The sequence below is a fragment of the Curcuma longa genome, chromosome 8 (genome assembly GCF_044706935.1).
Source record: "Curcuma longa cultivar G26 ecotype Majalengka, Jawa Barat chromosome 8, ITB_CL_G26_1.1, whole genome shotgun sequence".
Lineage (NCBI taxonomy): Eukaryota > Viridiplantae > Streptophyta > Magnoliopsida > Zingiberales > Zingiberaceae > Curcuma > Curcuma longa.
In genome coordinates, this window is record NC_133868.1 from 5,257,350 (window position 1) to 5,278,805 (window position 21,456).

At 32.2% G+C, this 21,456-nt stretch overlaps 1 protein-coding gene across 1 annotated transcript; it reads right to left on the reverse strand.

Annotated features, from left to right (window-relative positions):
• Nucleotides 1-1,143: 1,143 nt before the first annotated feature.
• On the reverse strand, nucleotides 1,144-12,173 carry LOC141833575 (membrane protein of ER body-like protein). The gene is made up of 9 exons (XM_074721054.1): nucleotides 11,990-12,173; nucleotides 10,114-10,662; nucleotides 9,803-9,943; nucleotides 8,986-9,150; nucleotides 7,792-7,929; nucleotides 4,263-4,436; nucleotides 3,596-3,832; nucleotides 2,054-2,115; nucleotides 1,144-1,855 (listed from the first exon to the last, which is right to left on the reverse strand). Exons 1-9 carry the CDS (start codon nucleotides 12,171-12,173, stop codon nucleotides 1,388-1,390), a joined length of 2,118 nt encoding a protein of 705 aa, XP_074577155.1. The 3' UTR covers nucleotides 1,144-1,387.
• Nucleotides 12,174-21,456: the final 9,283 nt, after the last annotated feature.

Here is a 21,456-nt window from a genome sequence, read left to right on the forward strand (position 1 = left end):
TATTTAAAGTTGCCTCGGATTTGGGTGTAGTGGCAAGATGTGTAGTTTTTCAAGTATTTAAGGATTGAATTTCAATTACGATCAATTTATGATAAATGTTTTTCAATCTTGAAGATCATCTGTTAACGGTTCTGATTTACTTTTTTATCTGATCAGTAAAAAAATTGAAAATTATTTACTCTTTCAGATAAATTATGAATGTGAAAGGGAGAGAGTGTTTCTGGGGTACAGTTGAGTTAATTACGATGGAGCGGATTTGTAGAAGAGGATAAAGATTCGAATGTTGGTGAAGTTGAGTAATATCTTCTTCTGTCGTGATCAATTGTAATTTTTCAATTTATCTTCTTATAGATGGTTGTGAGATTGATTATGTAGGACTACTGGGATGATAAATTCTACTTTGATGAATATGAAAGGGAGAGAGAGTAAAGATAAACAAATTAAAATTCAAAATTGAAATGTCGCGTTTAACCAAATGAAAAATAGCTCACAAAAGAAACGTCTAGGGTTACCTTCGGTGAGCTCACCGCACTCAAAAGTGCAAAAAAAAGGCCTAAATTGCTTTCAAACGCGGGAAAACTAGTAAATTTTGTGACCTCAAAATAAACGCTGTGTCCAGATCTTTTTTATTATTTTTTAAATTTGGACTTCCCAATATATCATGCGGCTGGAAAGCTTTGGCAAGCGGAATTATTTTCTTAAAAACTATTCCTAGCATTTTAAAATCTTCCAAAAAAAACCCGCATAATTTTTAAAATCATCAACATTTCATTTTTTTTTACTCTTTCATCCTTTCAACCACCATTAACATTCTTATTTATTTAATAAGAAAATCATAGGTGTATATGTAATATATCAATCATATTATTAATCGATAATTTAACTATATTATGACTATATTATGATTAAGAGTGAAAGAGTAAATAACAATAAAAACATAAAAATAATATTGTAGTCTTTTAAATTACTATCAAATCACGGACTCATAAAATGAAAGATATATGTTAACGATAAAATAATTTTTTTTCAAGAGCATCTTAATATTAATAAAATGTTAGTCATTAACTAATGGATTAAGAGGTATATCCGGTGACTTAAATTATGATACAACAATTTCAAAGTGTAAAGAGCAATCGAAATCAATTTGACAGGCTCATAAATCGAGAGAGTATCCAGTGACTTAAATCATTAATGAATGAAACAGTAGAGCAATACAACAGTGTTGCCCACAAGTTTTCTTTTCTTATGGTAAGAACAGTTCTGAAGAAAGCAAAATTATTTAAAAACAAAAAGATGTACACATGATACAACTCGAAGTTTAGTAAAATGATTCATAATGGTTTGGAATAACTTAAAGATATCTCCCAGAATAAGCTCCGTGTCACACTCAAGAAGATGCCCATGGTGACGATGATACTCTTGAGCTTGAAACTTGAGGCAGAAATGCGGTCGGCGAAGAGAGAGCTGCGGCGAAATCAAACAAGCCGAGCTTCTCGATCAGCCGATCGACCAACACCCCAGCCACATAAGAAATACCCGACGCCGACGCACCGAGGCTCAGGTAGTAGAAAAGGGTTTTTAGATATGGCTTTTGCGGTTTAACATGTGCCTTCCCTATTGCCAGCAGAGCTATGCATAGAAGAGATGCCCCAGAAACAGACAGGAGCTTGTACTCCCTGTTGTCACTCTTCCAAAATGAGAAGCCATAGATAACTGGAGGCAGTAGGCCAACGATAATGTACGAGATTATCGCAACAACAAAATGAAGGCGGAAATTTGCTCTTTGGCCTAGTACTTCCCAGTATCGGCCGACTCGTTCAGTAGGGTGATCTTGAACAGCTCGAAGCTCAAAAAGCTGAATACAAAAAGTACCCAATGTCACAACTGGAAATGTCATCATAAACAGCATTGCCTACCAAGAGTCTTTATCTTTTTTCAGAATACTTAAGAGAGATTTATACACCACAAAATTCATGAATTACAAGTAAAAAGAAAAGAAACTTTTATATCCACAGAAGAAGAGTACAAAAGGCAAACCTAATGGTTGACTTACTTGATGTACAATTACAAGAAATCCACCGATTAGATTTGCCAATCCCAAAGCAAAGATGTTCACTGCAAAAGATCATGAAAAAGAAAGAAACAAAGAGAGGATGATTTGAATCTCTTATATCAATAGAGAAAAAAAACATACAAAATCTAGTGATGCTAGTTCCCGTTACAAACCAATGAACTAGAAATGGTGATGCTAGTTCCAGGTACAAACCAACGAACAAGAAATTATTTCAGATTATGACTTCTAAAACAATGATTAGAGTTATCTTAATAGGGACTAGGGAATTTAAAACAGTTCAGTGATTAATCAGGAAGTATTGTAAAAAAAGTGGATGATTAATAAAATGAAGATAGGTCAGAGCATAGGAGATCAAGGTAGATGATACATCTGTTGAAGTTTGGAAGATTTTTAAGAGATCAAGGTATAAAATTTAATCACTAAATTATTAATAAAACTTTTAAAATTAGAGGGCAGGAAAATGAAAGAAAATTTGTTCAGCACCTATTTGTAAGAATGAGAATATAGGCACAATGTAATATTGTTTCAATTATAGAGTGATCAAGTTGGTAAGTTATACTTATGAAACTTTGGAAAAGAGTTACGATAAGGAGATTAAGAGATGAAACAAACATGTTTTTATAATCAATTTGGTTTTACATGGGAAAGTTTGCCTATAATTATTTATTTAACAAAACAATTAATGAATAAAATAGAAAAAGGATTAGCATATGATTTTTACTGACTTACAAAAAGTATATCATAGAGTCCCTAAACTCTGTTATAGTGGGTTTTACGGAAGACATGAACATTTTAGTCACTATTGACGTGATATGCATGATAACACAGTTAGGTATATTGTTAAAAATCTAGGTTTATATCAAGATCAATTTTGCATCCCTATCTATTACACCAATCATATCTAAGAAAAACCTCAGTGCATCTTGTGAACCATGGTTGAAGTAAAAAGGAGCTTCTTGAGTCTCTTGTGATTGTTGTTTAACCTTTAGGCTTGGTGAAAATTTTATATGATCATGGTACTACTATGTATAGTTTATGCTTCAAAAATATTGGATTGTTAGGAAATAAAAAAAGGTAAGAGTGATGATAATGTTTATATAGATGCTAGAAAGAATAATAAAGCACTAATTTTAGGGAGCGGCTAGGTATAGTTAAATAGAATATAAAATAAGAAAACATATGTAGATGTTTAAAGGCAAGAAATAAAACTATTATTAGAAGAGTTAAATTGATTGAGTGAAAACTGTATGGGTAGTGTGATCAAATTTAGTTAAAATAATAAAATTTAATTTTATTGTTCTGAATTTTCTGAATAGTATAGTCTAACACAGAGCTCAGTTGATGATGATAAATCCATATAGTTCCCTAAATAGCTGAGACAAACATACTTCATGATGATGAATGTCAACCATTATTCCCAAGCTTTCAAAAAATATAATGATAATAGTCATGTCAGTTATACTGGAGAAAACATCAATCAAATACATGGAATTGAGAAAGGATTTTGAATTTGAAACTTACAAGTTGAAGCACCAGCACCAGCAGCTGATGAGACAACTCCTAGGCTGGTAATTGATTCAGTCAGACCTCCAAAAACAATACTTTTAAGTAGATCCCAACTATTGCTTATTTCACTCTCTCTGGAAGTTTGATCAGCTACGGCAATCTGGACATCATCTGATTGTAGTAACACATTTGTAGTGGTTGTTTGTGAGCCTTCAATTCTCTGCTCACTTTGAGAAGTTATTTGAGCACCATCTGCATAGTGTGAAGAAAGCTCAAATCATAGAAGTTGTCACTTCTCCTAGATATAGACATCTGATGGCTCTCTGAAATGTATTGCAAATCTATTGTATCATCACACACTTATCCAAGAGACGCCTAATCAAAGATACTGGTCAGTACCCAAACCCAACTTAAATAGGTCGAGTTCTGCAGGTTTCTATTTAATCCTACTTGATTGCCATCCTTAATTAAAACCCACAAGTACATAACCTCTACACCTAACTAGTTATTGAAATTATATGTACAAGACTAAGTCTACTATTCCTATCATTTCTAATAATTGTAATCACAAGAGGGCACTCATAAATTAAATATACTGTATATGGTAGCATAAGCAGTGCACATAATTGTTTTTCAGCACAGAGCACCTAACTTTCAGGTAATTGAAGAGGAGAGAATCTACCTGTATCATTCTTTGTTATAAAATCACCAACTTTAATCACAGTATCAGCGAATTCTTCAATCTGAATAGTAGCTCCAGGTGTGGATATAATCTGAGCGGAAGGATCATAGTGTTCTGGTTGTTCCTTCAATGGTTCATAAAAACCAACAGTGGGAAATCCACTAACTGGAATATCTGCTATCATAGAATATTAGCATTTTCTATGACAAATTGCAAAATTCAAAATACATATGCTAGTGTCAAGAAAGTAATAGAATATAGAGTTCAAGAAGACGGTTTAAAGAAAGCTAAGATCCTTGCAAAGCCACCATTATACACATGAATTATAGCTTTATTCTCTAAAAGAAAAAGGAGGGGATGAAGGGGGGGAAGACAATAACTTAATGATAATAGACGACACAACCTTAATTATAGGGTGAAAAAAATTTAAGATCAAAAGAATAAATTGGAACTAAAATGACTCATGAGGATTATGTCAAGGTTACATGGTGCATCTGAGTGTGTATATATATATATATATAGTTGTACTGGTTTTCTTTTGGCGAATACATTTTTAGACTTCTCAACTTGGTATGAGGGAGGATTCTCTACTAGTTAGTTTTTTTTTTCTTTATCAATCCCTTAGAAGGTTAAAGGTTTGGTGTGGCAACATGACCTCCCTTCCTCCAAAACAGTTACTTTCTCCACACCTAATTTTTTCATCCTTTCTTTATGCATCCTTTCACAACTCCTACCACAAGACATCCACGGCATGGCACATACACATGTGCAATCAATCTCCTCCGCTCCTTGAAGGAAAGAAAATACCTGTTGACCAGAGCCCTGATGGTGCTTCTGTAATTATACAAGCAACCCCTTCCAAACAACTAATCCGTTTTGCATTGGAGCTGATTGTATTAACTTGTATTGATGAAAGAATCGATCTATTAACTTGCTGCTATTTCACAAAATGTTTAAGCTAATTAAAGTTAATATAAGTTTGCTTATTTAAGCCCATAAACCAAATTTGACTAGTCTACAATTCTCCGTCCAAAACTAAAATAGGATCTCAGAGTTCCAAGCACCTCCTCTCCCTTCTCTTGTGACCTCTGCATCCTAGCCTCTTACACAATCCTCTATTCCTCCTTTGGTGACAATAAATTCTTCTGTGTAGACATTGCTTAAGAATTGTGTCGAGGCCAACTATTGTGGGTCAAGCAAATGATCTCGTGAAAGGTAGACACTATCAGTCAGCGTTTTGTGTCAACACAATCCATTATAAACCGCACCCATTTTGTCCATAAAATTGTTTACATTCCATAAAGCATAGCCGACTTGCTACCCACCTTGGAATATCCCCCTAATGGCCTCATCTCAGCACACTACAGCCTCAACCACACGTGTCCCTCTGTAAGGTTCAATGGGAACGGTTTCAGGTTAAAACTGTACCTTTGACAAACTGAATACTTTCTTGTAGCCTAATTCAGCAAGTAAATTTGGCATAGGTATTCCATGCCTCCAAGAAAACAAAGCACTAAATCATGCATTAACAATCAGCCATAGTAATTAATGTATGACATCCAATGTGTATAATTGTCTTATCAGTCTACACAAAAAATATATTTAAAAAAACACAACATATTTTTCTCCTCAATTGCTGCTAAATAAGCATTAAAAAACAAGTTGTAAGCATCGATTATTACATCTAGCCTAATGGTAACAATTCAAGTAGGCAGGCCATAAACAATCATGCCTCATTGCCCCATGGCTTGTTTATTCTCAACCAGAATTCAATCCATTTAATAAACAGGTCAAAATCTATGACTCACACATGACCCTTATGCACCCTTTATTACCCATTTAATTAAACGGATTAGGTGGGTCATGTGACATAACCCATATAATTAAAGATTATAAATGAGTCAAATGACAAGGCCCATGTAACAAACTCAAATAGGCTTTGAATACAAACAACATACTAAATATTTTAATCATACAATTCCTTAAAATATAATCCACATTATGTTATGATATATATGCTATTACACTACATCTTTATAACTTATCTATTTGATTATATATTTATAATTTATATAAATTACTAATAAACAATTAACTAAACATCTATATATTTATAAATGGGGCATAAATGAATGGACCCATTTATGACCCAGACCAACCCATTTATTTGAGTCATATACAGGTCAACTTGTTTATGACATGAACTTATTTACTTCAAACCTAAACTTGAAAAATTTAGGTCAGATCTTGTAAACTAGTTGTGTCAACTTTTGCTACCCCTAATCTAGACTAGAAATAATTCACATGTTACAACCAACAGACAACATTATATTTAACATATTTCAAGAAAATAAAACTATAAATTATAGTGGATAAAGAGATGAATTGCAATCTTAATACTAAAAAGAAATGACTTTAAGGGACATTAACCACAGCATATATCCACTGACGATAATTCCATCGCTATAAATAAACATACATTCAGCAGCAACTAGAAATGGAAATGCACCACATGACATGGCTGTTCTTGGTGTGGTTGCTGCAAGGTTTGGAGAGAGAGAGAGAGAGAGGAACAATTCCTTATACTAAAAAGGGAGTAGTTAGTCTCAAGTTAGGATCCATTTCAATATCAATAGTGGATGGTCCAATTCTCTTCTGTCACAGTCAAACCATCCTCCTTGATCACATCTCAGCCTGGAGGGTGAGCAAATGGGTTCCATCTGTTTTATAATATCTAGAGAGCTATCATAACCATTGAGTAACAAGTGGAAAATGAAGGATGTATGGAATATACAAACTTGGAGGAGACTAGATCTGTAAAAATTAAAGAATAAGTGATCATCTAGTTCATCTTCCAGCTATAAGAGAAGATAACATATGGTCTTTCTTGTGTTAAAATAATAAATCGGAAGGATCACAAATGGGATACTTAAAAAATGAGCATAAAAAACTTAGAAAAGTTGAATGTTAATTTAAAAGACAAAATGTCAAACAAGGGCATGCTAAGAAGAAGATATGTATAAAAACTTAACATAGTAGCAAAGCTCAAAATACTAACATAGATACGTGGATTTAATATTAGAAATCAAAACTACTAATATCTGAGAGTAATTACGTGTAACTCCAATAGACATAGACTAAGAGCACATAGGTTGAGATGATATAAACATACTCAAACGTACCCAATAGATTCCATAATTAGAAGATTAGAAGAGTTGAATTAATTAGAGTGGAAAATGTAAAGGATAGAGGGAGATAAAAGCACCTTAATCAACGTAATAAAAGATAATTTAACTAATTTGAATATTGCTAATGATATATCCTTAGATCTCCTCATGTAACTAACCTCAAATAGTTGGGACAAATATGGTATGATTATAATGATGATGCATATACACTTCCTACAAATTAATTATACTGCTCAGTAAAGAACTTTAAGGTTGATAGTATGTTATTTGACAAATTGCATGTCAACAGCAATAGGTTCATTTGAATAATGCTTCGATTGCCATGATGGATAAACTTGTACCTGCATCAATTTCTTCAGTAGCAACACCATTATCATCAAGCTCTCCTGCTTGTATAGGTATTCCAAGGTTTGGCTTATTTACTTGGGAATGATCATCCATTTCCTCTCCACCAGCAGTTATCTCCTGGTTAAATATTCCTATATCAAAGAAGACAAGTATATTTTATGACTGGAAAATAGCATACATTAAACCTTAGTGGTTAGATAACGAAATTACTAATTTTCTTGAGGCATAAGAGGTAATGGTCATTTCTCTAGGAAGGTTAAAATTTAATGAACCTCTGTGCTCCCATATGATATTGTTCCTTTGTTTGCCTGCTTTCTGCAGTAAATGTGGTATTTCACATAATACATAGTGAAAGTATACTCGTTTTAAGTTACTCCTAATCAATAATTTACTAAGTTACTAGAACTTAATACGATGTTATTCAGGTAACTCATATTGGCAGGCTAACATAAGGTGCGAATTGTATGCTTTCAAGGTTGTGGCATGCTTATGTTATGTAAATCATAAAAAATTCTCTTTAACTGCATATATCAGAAATTCATGAGGTAAACTCCAATATTCAAGACATCAGTTATCATACACTTTTCTATTTTAAGTTTGGTTGATGAATGAAATGTCAAGCTAGTCACTACTGGTGCTGATTTAAAATAAACACAAATGATTCGGTAAGGAGAGATTGAAGGCTTGTATTCTACCATTGCTTGACAGAGCAGTATTGAAACATAATTACATGAACATATTGTGAAAACTTGACTTACAATAAAAATGAAATTCTTTTACCATTATGCAGTTATGATTGAATATTTGTGAGTATTTTTTAGGAGAAATTATGTCCATAGCAATCAGCATGTGAAATTGATTTTTCTTAATAAGAACTTGATAGCTATTGGCTGCAAGAAATGTGAAGAGTAATATATAATTATAGTGATAAATAAAAAGGGATTTTTTTCATAATTGATATGTTCATAATTTACATTGCCAGTAAGGTTATCATGATATAAAAACTTAGTATATTGCACTATCTAATAGACTATGTGATCTAAGATGTTAGTTAGACTCAGTACTAAGCACTAAGCATCTTGTAATCAATGTCATCTGAGTTGAATTGATCAGGCACATTATGAGCTTCCAAAAACTACTCGTACTGACAAGTAACAATATACTATTTATATTCACATGTTAGTAACCTTTTCTGCCTCTTGTAATCAACAGACCATCATTCTTTTGAGAAATAATTTGACCCTCCCCAAAGTTCAGAGCACCAGGAATGCTGGGTGATGGTGCCGTCTCTTTCTGTACCAGTTGATCAACCCTACTACTGATGGTAGATGATTCATCAGGTGATGAAATTCCTATAAATATAAATACATAAGATTCAGTAAAGCTTATGAGGCACAACAATATGATTAGCTGTTCACATCCATTTTATTTGTAGAGATTAATGAAAAAAAACCTCAGCTAGGAAGCAGCTGTACTTAGAAACAGTGGATAGCTAATCCAGGAACAGAAAGATTAAATAGAATTAAGGTAAACTATCTACAATCTCAAATAATTGACTAAAATGGAATAAACCACTTTGGCAAGAACTATAAAAATTTTCAAGTCATGGTAGACAGTCAAGATAATTGAATAAACAATAACAAGATTTATAATCAATAGTAATTAGATTAGAGTTCATTAAGGAATTATCACAAAATTACTGTTTGGTTAACACATTCACAACTAAAACAATGTCTAGCATAACAAAAGGAAGTAGGAATCCTAGGCGTCAGGCAAAAATTTCATTTTGTTGGAGCATCAAGATTGCAATACATCTTGTTTGATTTTATTTATGTTTGATTTTATTTAAACTGGCTTCACATCTCATGCTTCATGAATGAACAAGGTAATCATGTCATTTGATGAATCTAAGAATTTCAGGATTAACTTACGCTAAATATTACACGAAAAAAATACCCATATGATCAAGGTCATAGAAGGATGCAGTCCATACTCCTTGCTTACCTGATTCAGTTCCTTTCCTTTTGCTTTCATCCACTTTAACAGATGAAGTGGAGTCCACCTTTTCTTCAGACGCTTTCTTGGAACTTTGCAGTTGACTTTCCTTTCCTTTCTCAAATATACGGAATATGTTAAAACCACCCACTGTCAGATATGAAGAGAAATCATTATCTCTACTTAAACAGCACTTTAAATTCCACTTCATTTAACATATATACTTTAGTAATTTAACATTTTAATATCTTTCAAGACATTCTAGAGACCGTTTCTCATATGTAACCAAACTCATCTAGGCAGAAGCAAAAGTTGCTTACCTATAGGAATGAAAAAGCTGAAGCATGATAAACATCTATAAATGTCTGGTTCTTGTGCATCATCTCGATTTGTTAAATGATCTAGTGGAGCTTCTGTAAGCGACTTCTCAAGAACAGATTGCTCTTCATGGGCTTTTTTGGATGGCACATCTTGTTGTATTTCCTTAACTGTCCTCTTTCTCTTACGTAATATCACTCTTTTTGTTATGCATGAGCTGCAATTAGGACAATATAAATCATGAGTATCTTGTTCGTCTAATATCCTCTCAAGATCAAATTCTACTGCTTCCAAGGCACTCTTTTTTTGTACTGTTATCTGTTCCAATACTGTTATTTCTTCACTTTTTGTCATTATATTAGTCCGAATGTTGGGATAATCCTGTGGTTTGGATCCATTCTCCACATTTGCATTCTTCAGCATTTGATTTTCTCCTTCAGTTGTAATACCCTTATGATCATCAACAATATCAGATGTCGACTTTCCGTTTGCAAGTTCCTCCTGTATAACATTCTGGTCATTCTTTTTGGGCTCCACGCCACTAGTCCGAACTGCAAGTAAAGATTGGGCTGCACTCACCACATTATAAAGCTGTTTAGTCTTCATATTTCAAGCAAGAACAGAATTAAAGCATACTAAAACAGTAATAATACAAACAATAGGAAGGCCTCAAAATGGTTTCTATTGACTAAACATGAAAAATCTCAATAAGCGCCCACCATCACAAGCATCAAAAATTAACTTTCATTTTTCACGATACATTCATGAGCTCTTAGATTTCACTTGAGGAGATCAAACTTCAAAAATGACATTGATCAGGATGCTTTTGCAGATTACACAGTTCATGGTTGATACTGCTGAGTTTAAATAAAATTGTGAAGTTGAAGAGCCTAGTGATATATCAAATACTGACCAATGACCAGAATAAACTAATGTTCTCACTTTGGCATAACTTTTTAGCAACTGAAATCGACATAATCATCAAGCATTATCCAAAGTTCCATGTCATAAATATCAACAATAAGCAAAAAAAAAAAAAAAGCACTAGATATGATGTGTATTACAGTTGTTAACAAAATGAAAGCCATATTGGATGCTCAAAAATACACTTCATCTCTAAGAAGACAACTAAGTCAAAGAAGCAAGGGAAATATTAATCAAGGAATTAACAGAAACACAGAATTCAGTTCTATAGGATATGATTGCCACCTAGCAACCCTCACTGTTGAAGAATTCGAACAGTCAACTTGTTGTGTATCGCATTGATCTCTTGCCCTGGCCTCGCTGAAAGACGATAAAAGTCAACACCAACGTGGGACCCGAGAAGCGAAGTTTGGGGTCCAGCTCATTCCAAGAAGGATGTCAAATTTGATGCACGAATATTGTGCCTAACACGACAGGAGTTGAGAAAACGACAGGGCGCCCACTCCCAAATGCGGTCAACCCGAATCCAAGTCTACCTCCTCGAGAATAAACGCAGGCTATCGAGGTTATGAAGCATCCCGCATTCAAGGAACACTTTTTCATGGATTTTGTTAAGAAAAAGAAAGAAATTAAACCCAAAACCATCACTGAACAAGACCATAGCCGAAGCTACAAGACGAACACATTCTTCGCCATTACGATCGCGGAAAGGACAGAAGAAAGAAGACGGAGATGACGAACTCAAATCGAACGAAATGAGAAAGAACAAAAAGGAAGGGGAAAAAAAAGAGATCTGTAAACGAAATAAATAAGGTCGATACCGTAAAAAAAGCCACTCAAAAGATAGAATCACGCCGGAGCTGAGCCGGAGCAAGGTACAGTTCAACAAAATACGAAAGCAATTAGGTCACTCGGCATGCCACACAAAAAGCAGAGAAATACGAAGTACCAAACCTTGGTCGGCGCCGTCGTCAGAGAGGCAACTTTCCTCGGCTTCTTCGCCGCTGCTCTCCGCCGTCTGCGGCTGAGCTCCATAGTTGTCGGTCTTCCTCCGCCGCTGCCTCGCCTCGAGGCCGCCGCCGTCGCCCTCGCCCTCCACCTCCTCCTCCACTATCGTCTCTTCCCTCTCCAGCTCCATCACTCCTCCGTCAACTTCCAAAAACGAGTCGCATTCAATTTATTTGTCTCTATTTCCTTCTTTTTGTTTTTTCCATTAATAGTCAAACAAGAAACAACTATAAATTAAATTTATTATAATATTTAGAAGTAGATTTTTAACATTTAATCCAACTGAGAAATGGCGAATAAGGATAAATAAAATTATTTTATACAAAATATTATAAAGATATGATAATTACTTTAAATTTTATATTGACTTGACTTGAGAATAATAAATACATCAACAAAAGATATGAAATTCGTTATTTATTTAATATTAAAGAAATATCAAATGATATATAAGCTTAGAAAGTTTGAAAATTTATGATGCTAAATATAATTTAAAACCCCAAACTGTTATATCGATGAGAGTTATAAATAAGTTTTACTATAATGAATCTTATGAATTTTTAATGCTTCTCGCTCAACATCCATAAAAAAAAAAGATAACATGCATTTATCAACACGAATTCATGGTAGAGCACTAACAACCACGTAGCTCCACAATTGAATGATTGATGATATTCAATTCGAAGTATCAACAACCACATTTGACGTTAAAAAAAAAGTCATTTGTAAAAAAAAAACAGTTCTTTTGGATGCCTCCATATCATTTTGTCGATCCACTTTCAATGTTGATTTTGACATCTTTCGGGCGCCTAGATACTAACGTGGAAATTATCGAATCAACTTTCACTCCGCAACATCTTATTTAAATCTAGGTGTCTGGAATCTCTCCAGACACTGGAGGCTGAAGTGTAAAACCCCAAACTTTTTCCATTATAAAAAAATATAAGATTTTTTAATGACCACTGGGATTCTGCCATCTCATCCACTTCGTTGGCCTATTCAGACTGATATCCGATATTTTAAGTTGTATATGCATATAAATTTTAACCGTTGAAAAATTTCGATCTTCATTGCGTCTTTATTATTATTTGTTGCTTCTAGAAGCCCAATTCCATGGGCCATTCATGGGCTTGGCCGATAATGCAAACCGAATCATTTAAAGTCGGACCGGAAATAATTAAACCAGGATTAACCCGGTCCAATTGAAACAATAAAAGTTTTTTTTTATTGAAATAAACGCCTCGAAGGATTCGTCTGCTCGACTTGGCCAAACTCGCAAAACAATTTTTTTCCGGCGAAGCTCCCGCGATCGACAAAGGATCAAATAGTCATTTCTCGGTGGCCGGAGACCGAGCCGTGCCTCCGAGTTCCCAACCCGAGCTCGACGACGACGGCGCCGTCGTGGTGAGAGGCACGGAAAGCAGAGGGCGGCGAGCCTGGTCAAACATCATCACGGGCGAGCTGTCTAAAGCCGGCCGATGAGAAGTTAACGGCGTGGCATATCGTCGGACGTTGGTGGCTTCGTCGGCCGGGAGGCGGAGGAAGCAGAGGCGGCGATTGCCGTCGAAGACTTGCCCCAGGCACGTGGGTCTAAAGCAGGCCGATGAGAGTTTAATGGGCCGAGAGGCTTCGGCCGAGCTCGCTCAAGTTCGACGCCGTGTAGCCTCTGAAGCGGCGGAGGCCGGGACAAAGAGTCTTTCTTCTCAGTAATCCCTTAATTTGTCTTATTTATAATTTTATATTTCTCTTTTTCATTTTTCTTAATCTCTTTTCTATAAAGAATGATAAATCAGAGCAATAGTTATAAATAAATTAAACTTTTGCAAACAATCTCAGTGTTAGCTTATTTATATTCAGTTTAATACGGTATAAAAGTCAATTAAATAAACAAATTTAAATAACTAATTAAATTAAATAAATAAATTTAAATAATTAATTAAATTAAATAAATAAATTTAAATAATTAAGGTTGAATAGCTAATTAAATTAAATGAACATATTTGCATATTAATGTTCATAGCAAAAATTAAACTTATATAATAATATTCATGAACAAAACTTATAAATCATATTCACGCCCGACTAAGGCCTATGCCTAAGGCTCAAATTTTTTTAATATATATATTATATATTTATTAAATAAAATATAATTATTAATTTAAAATAAATTTTAATTGGGATTTATATACTAGTTGATAATTTTAATTTTTACTAGTCAAATTAGATTTGATCGATAATTTTTAATTTTTTTATGGGTCAAAAATTAAATTTGATCGATAATTTTTATTTTTATTTTACTTTAGTCGGTAATTTTTTAAATTTTCACTGATTGTAGTTAGATTTGATTAGTAATTTTTTTTTTAATGATTAAAATTAAGTTCGATCAATAATTTTAAAGTTTTTACTAGTTAAAATTATATTTGACCGAAAAGATAATTTTAATTTTTTTATATTGATAACTTATAATTTTTAAAATAAAATTTATTGATCAAAATTTAATTTACCGATGAAAATTAGATTTATCTAATAAATTAAAAATATTTATTTGTAATTGATAATTTTTTATAAAAATTCAAAGTTTAAAAATATATTTAATATTTCTCTTTAAATTTTATTTTCTTTCGTCGTCATTTTTATACTTTCATTATCGCGTCCCTATTCTTTTATAAGTTATTGTACACACTCTTTCTATTTTTTATAATCCATTAAGAAAATACTACTAAATAAATATTTTTAAATAAATAAATTCGACGTTAATTTATCAAAATTAATTGATTACTAAAAAATTTAAAAAATAAAAATAAAAATATATATGAACTAATATTATAATAATTCATCATCAAATTTAGTTAGTATTTTTAATATTTTATTGATTAAATTTAATTTTATTTGATTAAAAATATTTATTAGGTAAATATATTATTTTTTAAATAAATTATATTTAAAAGTTTAGAGATTTTTTTTCAATTTTATTGTGATCCGTAGTCATAATTTTCAATTGTGAAAATAATCTTTTACAATGTATTGAATTATTCTTTTTAATTTTACTAATAAAATTAAATATCTTTAATTCTATTTTATATAATTTAAAAATAATATTTAATTAAAAATATATTAAGACCTTAATTATTTTTTTGAAAATTTAAGAATATGTTCAATAATAAAATTATTATCAAACTTATAGATAAGATTTTGGTGTATTGACTTCACAACAACAACTATAGTTGACTAGCATCTCATATGAAAAAGATTGGTAAATACAAATGATTTGGACATATACCAAAATTGAAATTTGACCCAAATTAAATTTAGATAAATTCAGTAAAATATTTAATATTACCGGTCAGTAAATAATTATAATCATGGATCAAATTTTATTTTGATTTTTTTATTAATTAAAATTAAATTTGATTGATAATATTTAATTTTTTATTGATTAAAATTAAATTAAATTGATAATTATAATTTTTTATTGATAAGTTAAATTAATCAGTAAATATTTAAATTTATTAAATTTTTTTGTTTAATTTTTTTATACTATTTTTTTTTCTTTTCTATATTTATTTTACTTAAGTTTTTTCTGTTGATTTTATTTGCCCCCTAAACCCCCAAACCTACTTACGTTCAGGACGCACGCTTGGCGCTTTCCTCTTCCTCTATTCACCGTCGAAACCTAAATCTCACGGCAAGCGGGCGAAACCTAATGCTGTTTGATTTTTCTTCCCTATTAGGAGCAGCGACGAAGCCTTCAATCACCAATTGGCTCGCTGCCAGCTCTATTATCCTCCGTTTGAGACACGTCGAGAAGCCGGAGCCTTCTTCCTTTTTTCATCGAAGAAAACAATAAGTGTCAAATTGCGAGGTTTGTTGTTTACTTATATCTGTGTTAAATGTGCTTTCTAATTATTAAATGTGTTGTAGACATTGTGCTACTGATATGAAATGCAAGTTTTGTTAGAATATACTAGAGAGCACCCCAATAAGGATTTTGTGTTTCATTTGCATTCTTCCATTATAGATGCATGCACCTCTGTTAAAGTTGATTGCCTAACCACTTATCCAAAAGATGTTAGTTGCCATTATGAGAGTCTGGACTTTGGAAATGTGAACCTATATCACTTACAAATTACAATATTTGACTTCTTATTTATGAAGATATAACTACTTATGTGTCATAATTCATGATGTTACTAACTGATATACGGCAATCTAGCTATTATCTTGAGCATAAATTTTGACAATTTTGAAACGCTTGATTCAGTCCATGATGCTCATTTTCCAAATCCTTATTACTCACCTTTCAACTTTAGTAGTTAAATATTTCGTTTATCTGTCTTTATCCATCAGAATTATGACTGGTGTTCTGTTTTTGGTTTGATGTTATGTTGTAATCATGTTGAAAAAAATTTGCTTGCTTGCTTGATTAATGTAATAACTTGTTTGAATGATATTAATTATATGCATCACACAATCAGATTTTGAAGAATGGATAAAAGTTGGATAATGGAGCGAAATAGAATTAGTCAGAGGTATAAGAATGGAGTTGAGGAATTTTTAGATTTTGCAGCTTATCACATGGAGGAGGAGTCAGTTATTAGATGCCCTTGTATTTTAGTCAAAATTTAAGTTTGGAGATCTGGAAATGGTTAAAACTCATATTCATCTGCATGGATTTGATCAAACTTATTTGATATGGAATAATCATAGTGAAGAGGTTGTAGATCTATCTGAGAATGTAAATGTAAGAATTGATATTGAAAATGATAATGAGATAAATGAAAGGGAACATGAGGATCTGGAATTTATTGACATGTTGAACAACTTACCTGACTTAGAACGAGTTATGCAACAGAGTCGACAAATTAACATGGACAATGGTAACAATAATGCAACATCTGAGCTGTTTAAATCATTGTTTGAAGAAGCCAACCAAGATTTGTATTCGGGAGCAAATAAGGTGAAGAAATTTAGCTTCTTGGTAAACTTAATGCAAATTAAAGTACTCAATTGTTGGTCTAATCATTCCTTTGATATGCTATTAAAGTTTCTCCGAAGTTGTCTTCCGCAACCCAATTATGTCCCAAAGTCTTATTATGCTACAATGAAGATACTTCAAAATGTCGGGATGGGATATCAGACAATACATGCATGTGAAAATGGTTGTAAATTATTTAGAAAAGAGTGTGCAAATCTTGAAAAATGTCCAATATGCGAGAAGTCACGTTACATTCTGAATAATAAAGAAAATTCAAAAGTACCAACAACTGTTGTTAGACACTTCCCTTTGAAGCCACGATTGCAAAGATTTTATTTGCATAAAGATACAACTATTGGAATGCGTTGGCATAAGGAAAAACGAGTTGAAACTGAGGGTATTTTGAGATATCCTGTTGATGCTATTGCATGGAAAGAATTTGATAAAATGTATCCAACTTTTGCTTCTGAATCAAGAAATGTTCGATTTGGTTTAACAAGTGATGGGTTTAACCCATTTGGGATGATGTCCAATTCATACAACATGTGGCCTGGGGCCTGCGCGCGCTTCACCTTCGCGCCTACGGCCTACGCCTTCGCTTTCACGCCCTAACCCTTCGGCCTTCTCGTCTTTGTCGGTGAGCAATGATTTTTTTTATTAAATGATCTTTATTATTTTATAAAATGACTTTTATTATTATGATTTATTTCATCATTAAATTGCTGACATGTTTTGATGATTCAACAATCAGACTAATTACTTCATTTAATTTGATCAATGACGAGATAATTCTGATTGAAAAATGGAATGAAAATATAATTTTCATGTTCATGAACAAATTGAATTAAGAAATAAATATATATTGATAGAATATGTAAATAAAATATTATAAATTGATTTTTCTTCTGCATATTAAATAATTTTTTAGGGTAAAAATTAATGTATCTGATTAATGATTAATGTATGTGTTTCTTCAGGGTGAAAAGTTTTTAGAAAGTTGAAAGTCTTGAGGGCTTATTTTTCAAAATTAAAATTAATAAAGTCTTATTTACGTTCAACTATGTCTCAAGAAAGATTAAATAATTTAGCAATGTTATCAATTGAAAAAAATTTATTATTAAAACTTGAATATGAAAATTTAATTAATAATTTTACTTCTAAAAAAGCAAGAAAATTTAATTTTATATAAAAATTTATTTTTAAAATTAATATTTTAATTTATTTTAAAAAAATTTTAAACCCACCATTGTCGATAATAAAAAAGGGTGAGAGAAATTTTTTTAAATAATAACAATTATTTTAAAAAAAATACCTAGGACCCCCTGTAAGCTTGAGCCGCCCCTGGTTGTCGGTCCCAAATCTGAATGAAAAAAGACGAAGAAAAATTTTATATTTAAAAAATATATTAAAGGTCTAAAAATAATTTTAGCCTAGGGCCCCATAAAACCTTGAGACGGCCCTGGTGGCCTGTGATACTTGTCCCATACAACATGGCTCCTTGGCATATGATGAAATAGGCTTACACATGATGATGTTCCTTATTCCTGGTCCAAGATCACATGGGAAAAACATTGATGTCTTTCTAGAACCGTTAATTGAAGAGCTAAAAGAGAGATGGCATGATGGGATTATGACACTAGATTCATCAACTGGAGAATATTTTAATCTTCGTGCTATTGTTTTATGGACCATTCATGACTTTCCTGCATATAGAATGATTTCTGGTTGGAGCACCAAAGGATACAAAGCATGCCCTATTTGTAATGGGGATACTGATGCAGAGCCATGTATCAACAAGTTGTGTTACATGGATCACTGTAGAAAATTGCCGTTAAATCATATATGGCGCAGAAGCAAGAAATTTAATGGTAGGGTTGAAAACAGACCTCCTCCACTAGCATTTACATCTGATGATATTTTAATTCAATTACAAACTGTTTGTAGAAAAGAAAACATAGTGATAGCGGGGATGATAGGCATAATTAGATGAGGAAGTCTATTTTTTATGAACTTGAGTATTGGGCTCATTTGAAATTAAGGCATAATCTAAATGTTATGCATATTGAAAAGAATGTGTGAAAACATGGTGATAGAGGGGATGATAGGCATAATTAGATGAGGAAGTCTATTTGTTATGAACTTGAGTATTGAGCTCATTTGAAATTAAGGCATAATCTAGATGTTATGCATATTGAAAAGAATGTGTGTGATGCTATAGTTGGGATATTATTGGATACAATTGGAAAAAGTAAAGATACACCAAAGGCACGAATGGATTTGGAAAAAAAAAGGCTTAAGACCTGAATTGCACTTGCAAATATTGGGGAACAAAACTTTTAAGCCAATAGCCAAATACAATTTGAAACTTGATGATCGTAAGGATTTTTAAGTGTCTAAAATCTGTAAGGTTTCCAGATGGTTATGCAGCAAACATTTCTCGGTGAGTGATCGAAAATGAAGGGAGGCTACAAGGACTTAAAACTCACGATTGCCATATTCTTTTTCAAAACTTACTTCCCATTGGTATTTGAAAATACTTGCAGAAAGATGTGTGTGAGGCTATTATAGAGCTTTGCAATTTTTTCCGTGAGATAACAAAGAAAACATTGATTGTTGACAAGTTGAAGAAGTTATAAAGGAAAATCGTTATAATATTATGCAAGCTTGAATTAATTTTTCCGTCTACTTTTTTTGATATCACGATTCACTTATCAATTCACTTGCCAAAAGAGGCAATGTTAGCTGGGCCAGTTTTTTCTCGATGAATGTATCCTTTTGAACGTTATTTGAGTACTTTGAAGAAATATGTTAGAAATAAGGCAAAATGATCAATTGTAGAGGGTTATGTGATAGATGAGGCATTAACATTCATGCCACTTTTCAAGCTTAGTGGAGAGACTCTATTTAGCAGACCTGAAAAAAATGTTAATGGTGAACGACCAAGATGCGAGCTGAATATTTTTTCTCAAAAATATCTCATTGGTCGTAAAAAATACGTTAAGTTTGACCAAACAACAAGGGAAAGCTCATTGGTATATATTAAACAACTATAGTGCGGTTTGACCATACATCAAGTAAGTTTTCAAGTTATGCTATAATTAAATTATTTTTAAATATTTTTTTAAGATGTAGGGAGCATTTGGAGTCTATTATAGAACTTGATGATATTGCTAGAGGTCAATTATGTCAAGAAAAGAATTTCCGTCATGGTTTAGAACCAAAATGGAAGGTTTGAGGAAGCAAGTTCTAAGTTGATAAATGAATTATATTCATTATCGTGTATGCTTGATTTTCGTCTATGCATCACAAATGCAGTTGTAGTTGAAGGTATTTGCTATCATTCTCAAGAACGAGATAGAGGTAGAATAACACAAAATTTTGGGATTGCATTGTCATCATCTCATAATGAAGAAAATATGATTTTTTTGGTGTATTGTTGGAAGTTGTTGAGTTATATGTTTGGGTATAATGTATATTTATTCAATTGCATGTGATATGAATGTACCATAAATAAGAAGTCTTTAAAGATAGACTTTGGTCTCACATGCATCAATACCTTGAAGACATGGTATAAAGATGATCCTTTTATTCTTGCAAGTCAAGCAAAACAAGTATTCTATATTGATGATCATTAATTTGGAGGCAATTAGAAAAATTGTTCAAACATTTCAACACATATATATTTGAGATTATCCAGAAGTACTTGATAATGATGACATTGAGCATCAATTACAATTAGAAAATAGTTCATTAATTGTGCATGATACTATTGTGGACTTAGTCAACCAACAACATGATAGAATTGAATTGAATTCAGTAGAGATTCCAATAATGGAATTACAAGTCAATGAGAACGAGAGTAGACATTCATATAATGTTGATAATGATGATGATGTCAACTTAAATTGTCTTGCAGAAAACTATTCTAACACTGAAATAATATTTGATTATGATACTGACTAAATAATGATAGGTATTAATTTTCATGAAATTATTAGATTTTCAAGTAAGTTGGCTATTGCATTACTTGCATATACATCCTTATTGCCGTATTTATGTTAATGCATTTTCCAATGATACGTAAGCAAGGAATTTCTGGTCCTTTATAGAATCATAGATATTTGTAATTGATCATATCATACTGGCGAGGAACGATAAACAATAATATTTCATCATTGCTAGAATTATGGATTATTGAAAAAGTAAGACATGTTATTTGGATATTTTTCTTCAAATATCGACTTTCTATTACATATCTGTTGAAATCAACATTTGTATGTTTCTGCTTGAGCCGTATGATATGAAATTCTCATATATAGTTCTCCGAGGGGAGTTTCTTGGTTTTGGGTTACCTATCTCAATAAAGTATGTGATTGGTTTGAGGAACGTCTCGAGATTCAGGCGATTGCAAATGATATATTATAAATTATGAGATTGA

Bases quoted from the DNA above. Each gene is read 5' to 3' on its own strand.
- LOC141833575 (XM_074721054.1), bottom strand. From the start codon at position 12,173: ATGGAGCTGGAGAGGGAAGAGACGATAGTGGAGGAGGAGGTGGAGGGC. The intron at 9,944-10,113 runs GTAAGCAACTTT...CATATCTGACAG, and splicing joins CAGCTTTTTCATTCCTATAG to TGGGTGGTTTTAACATATTC. The intron at 7,930-8,985 runs GTTACTAACATG...TCTTTGATATAG, and splicing joins GATTACAAGAGGCAGAAAAG to GAATATTTAACCAGGAGATA.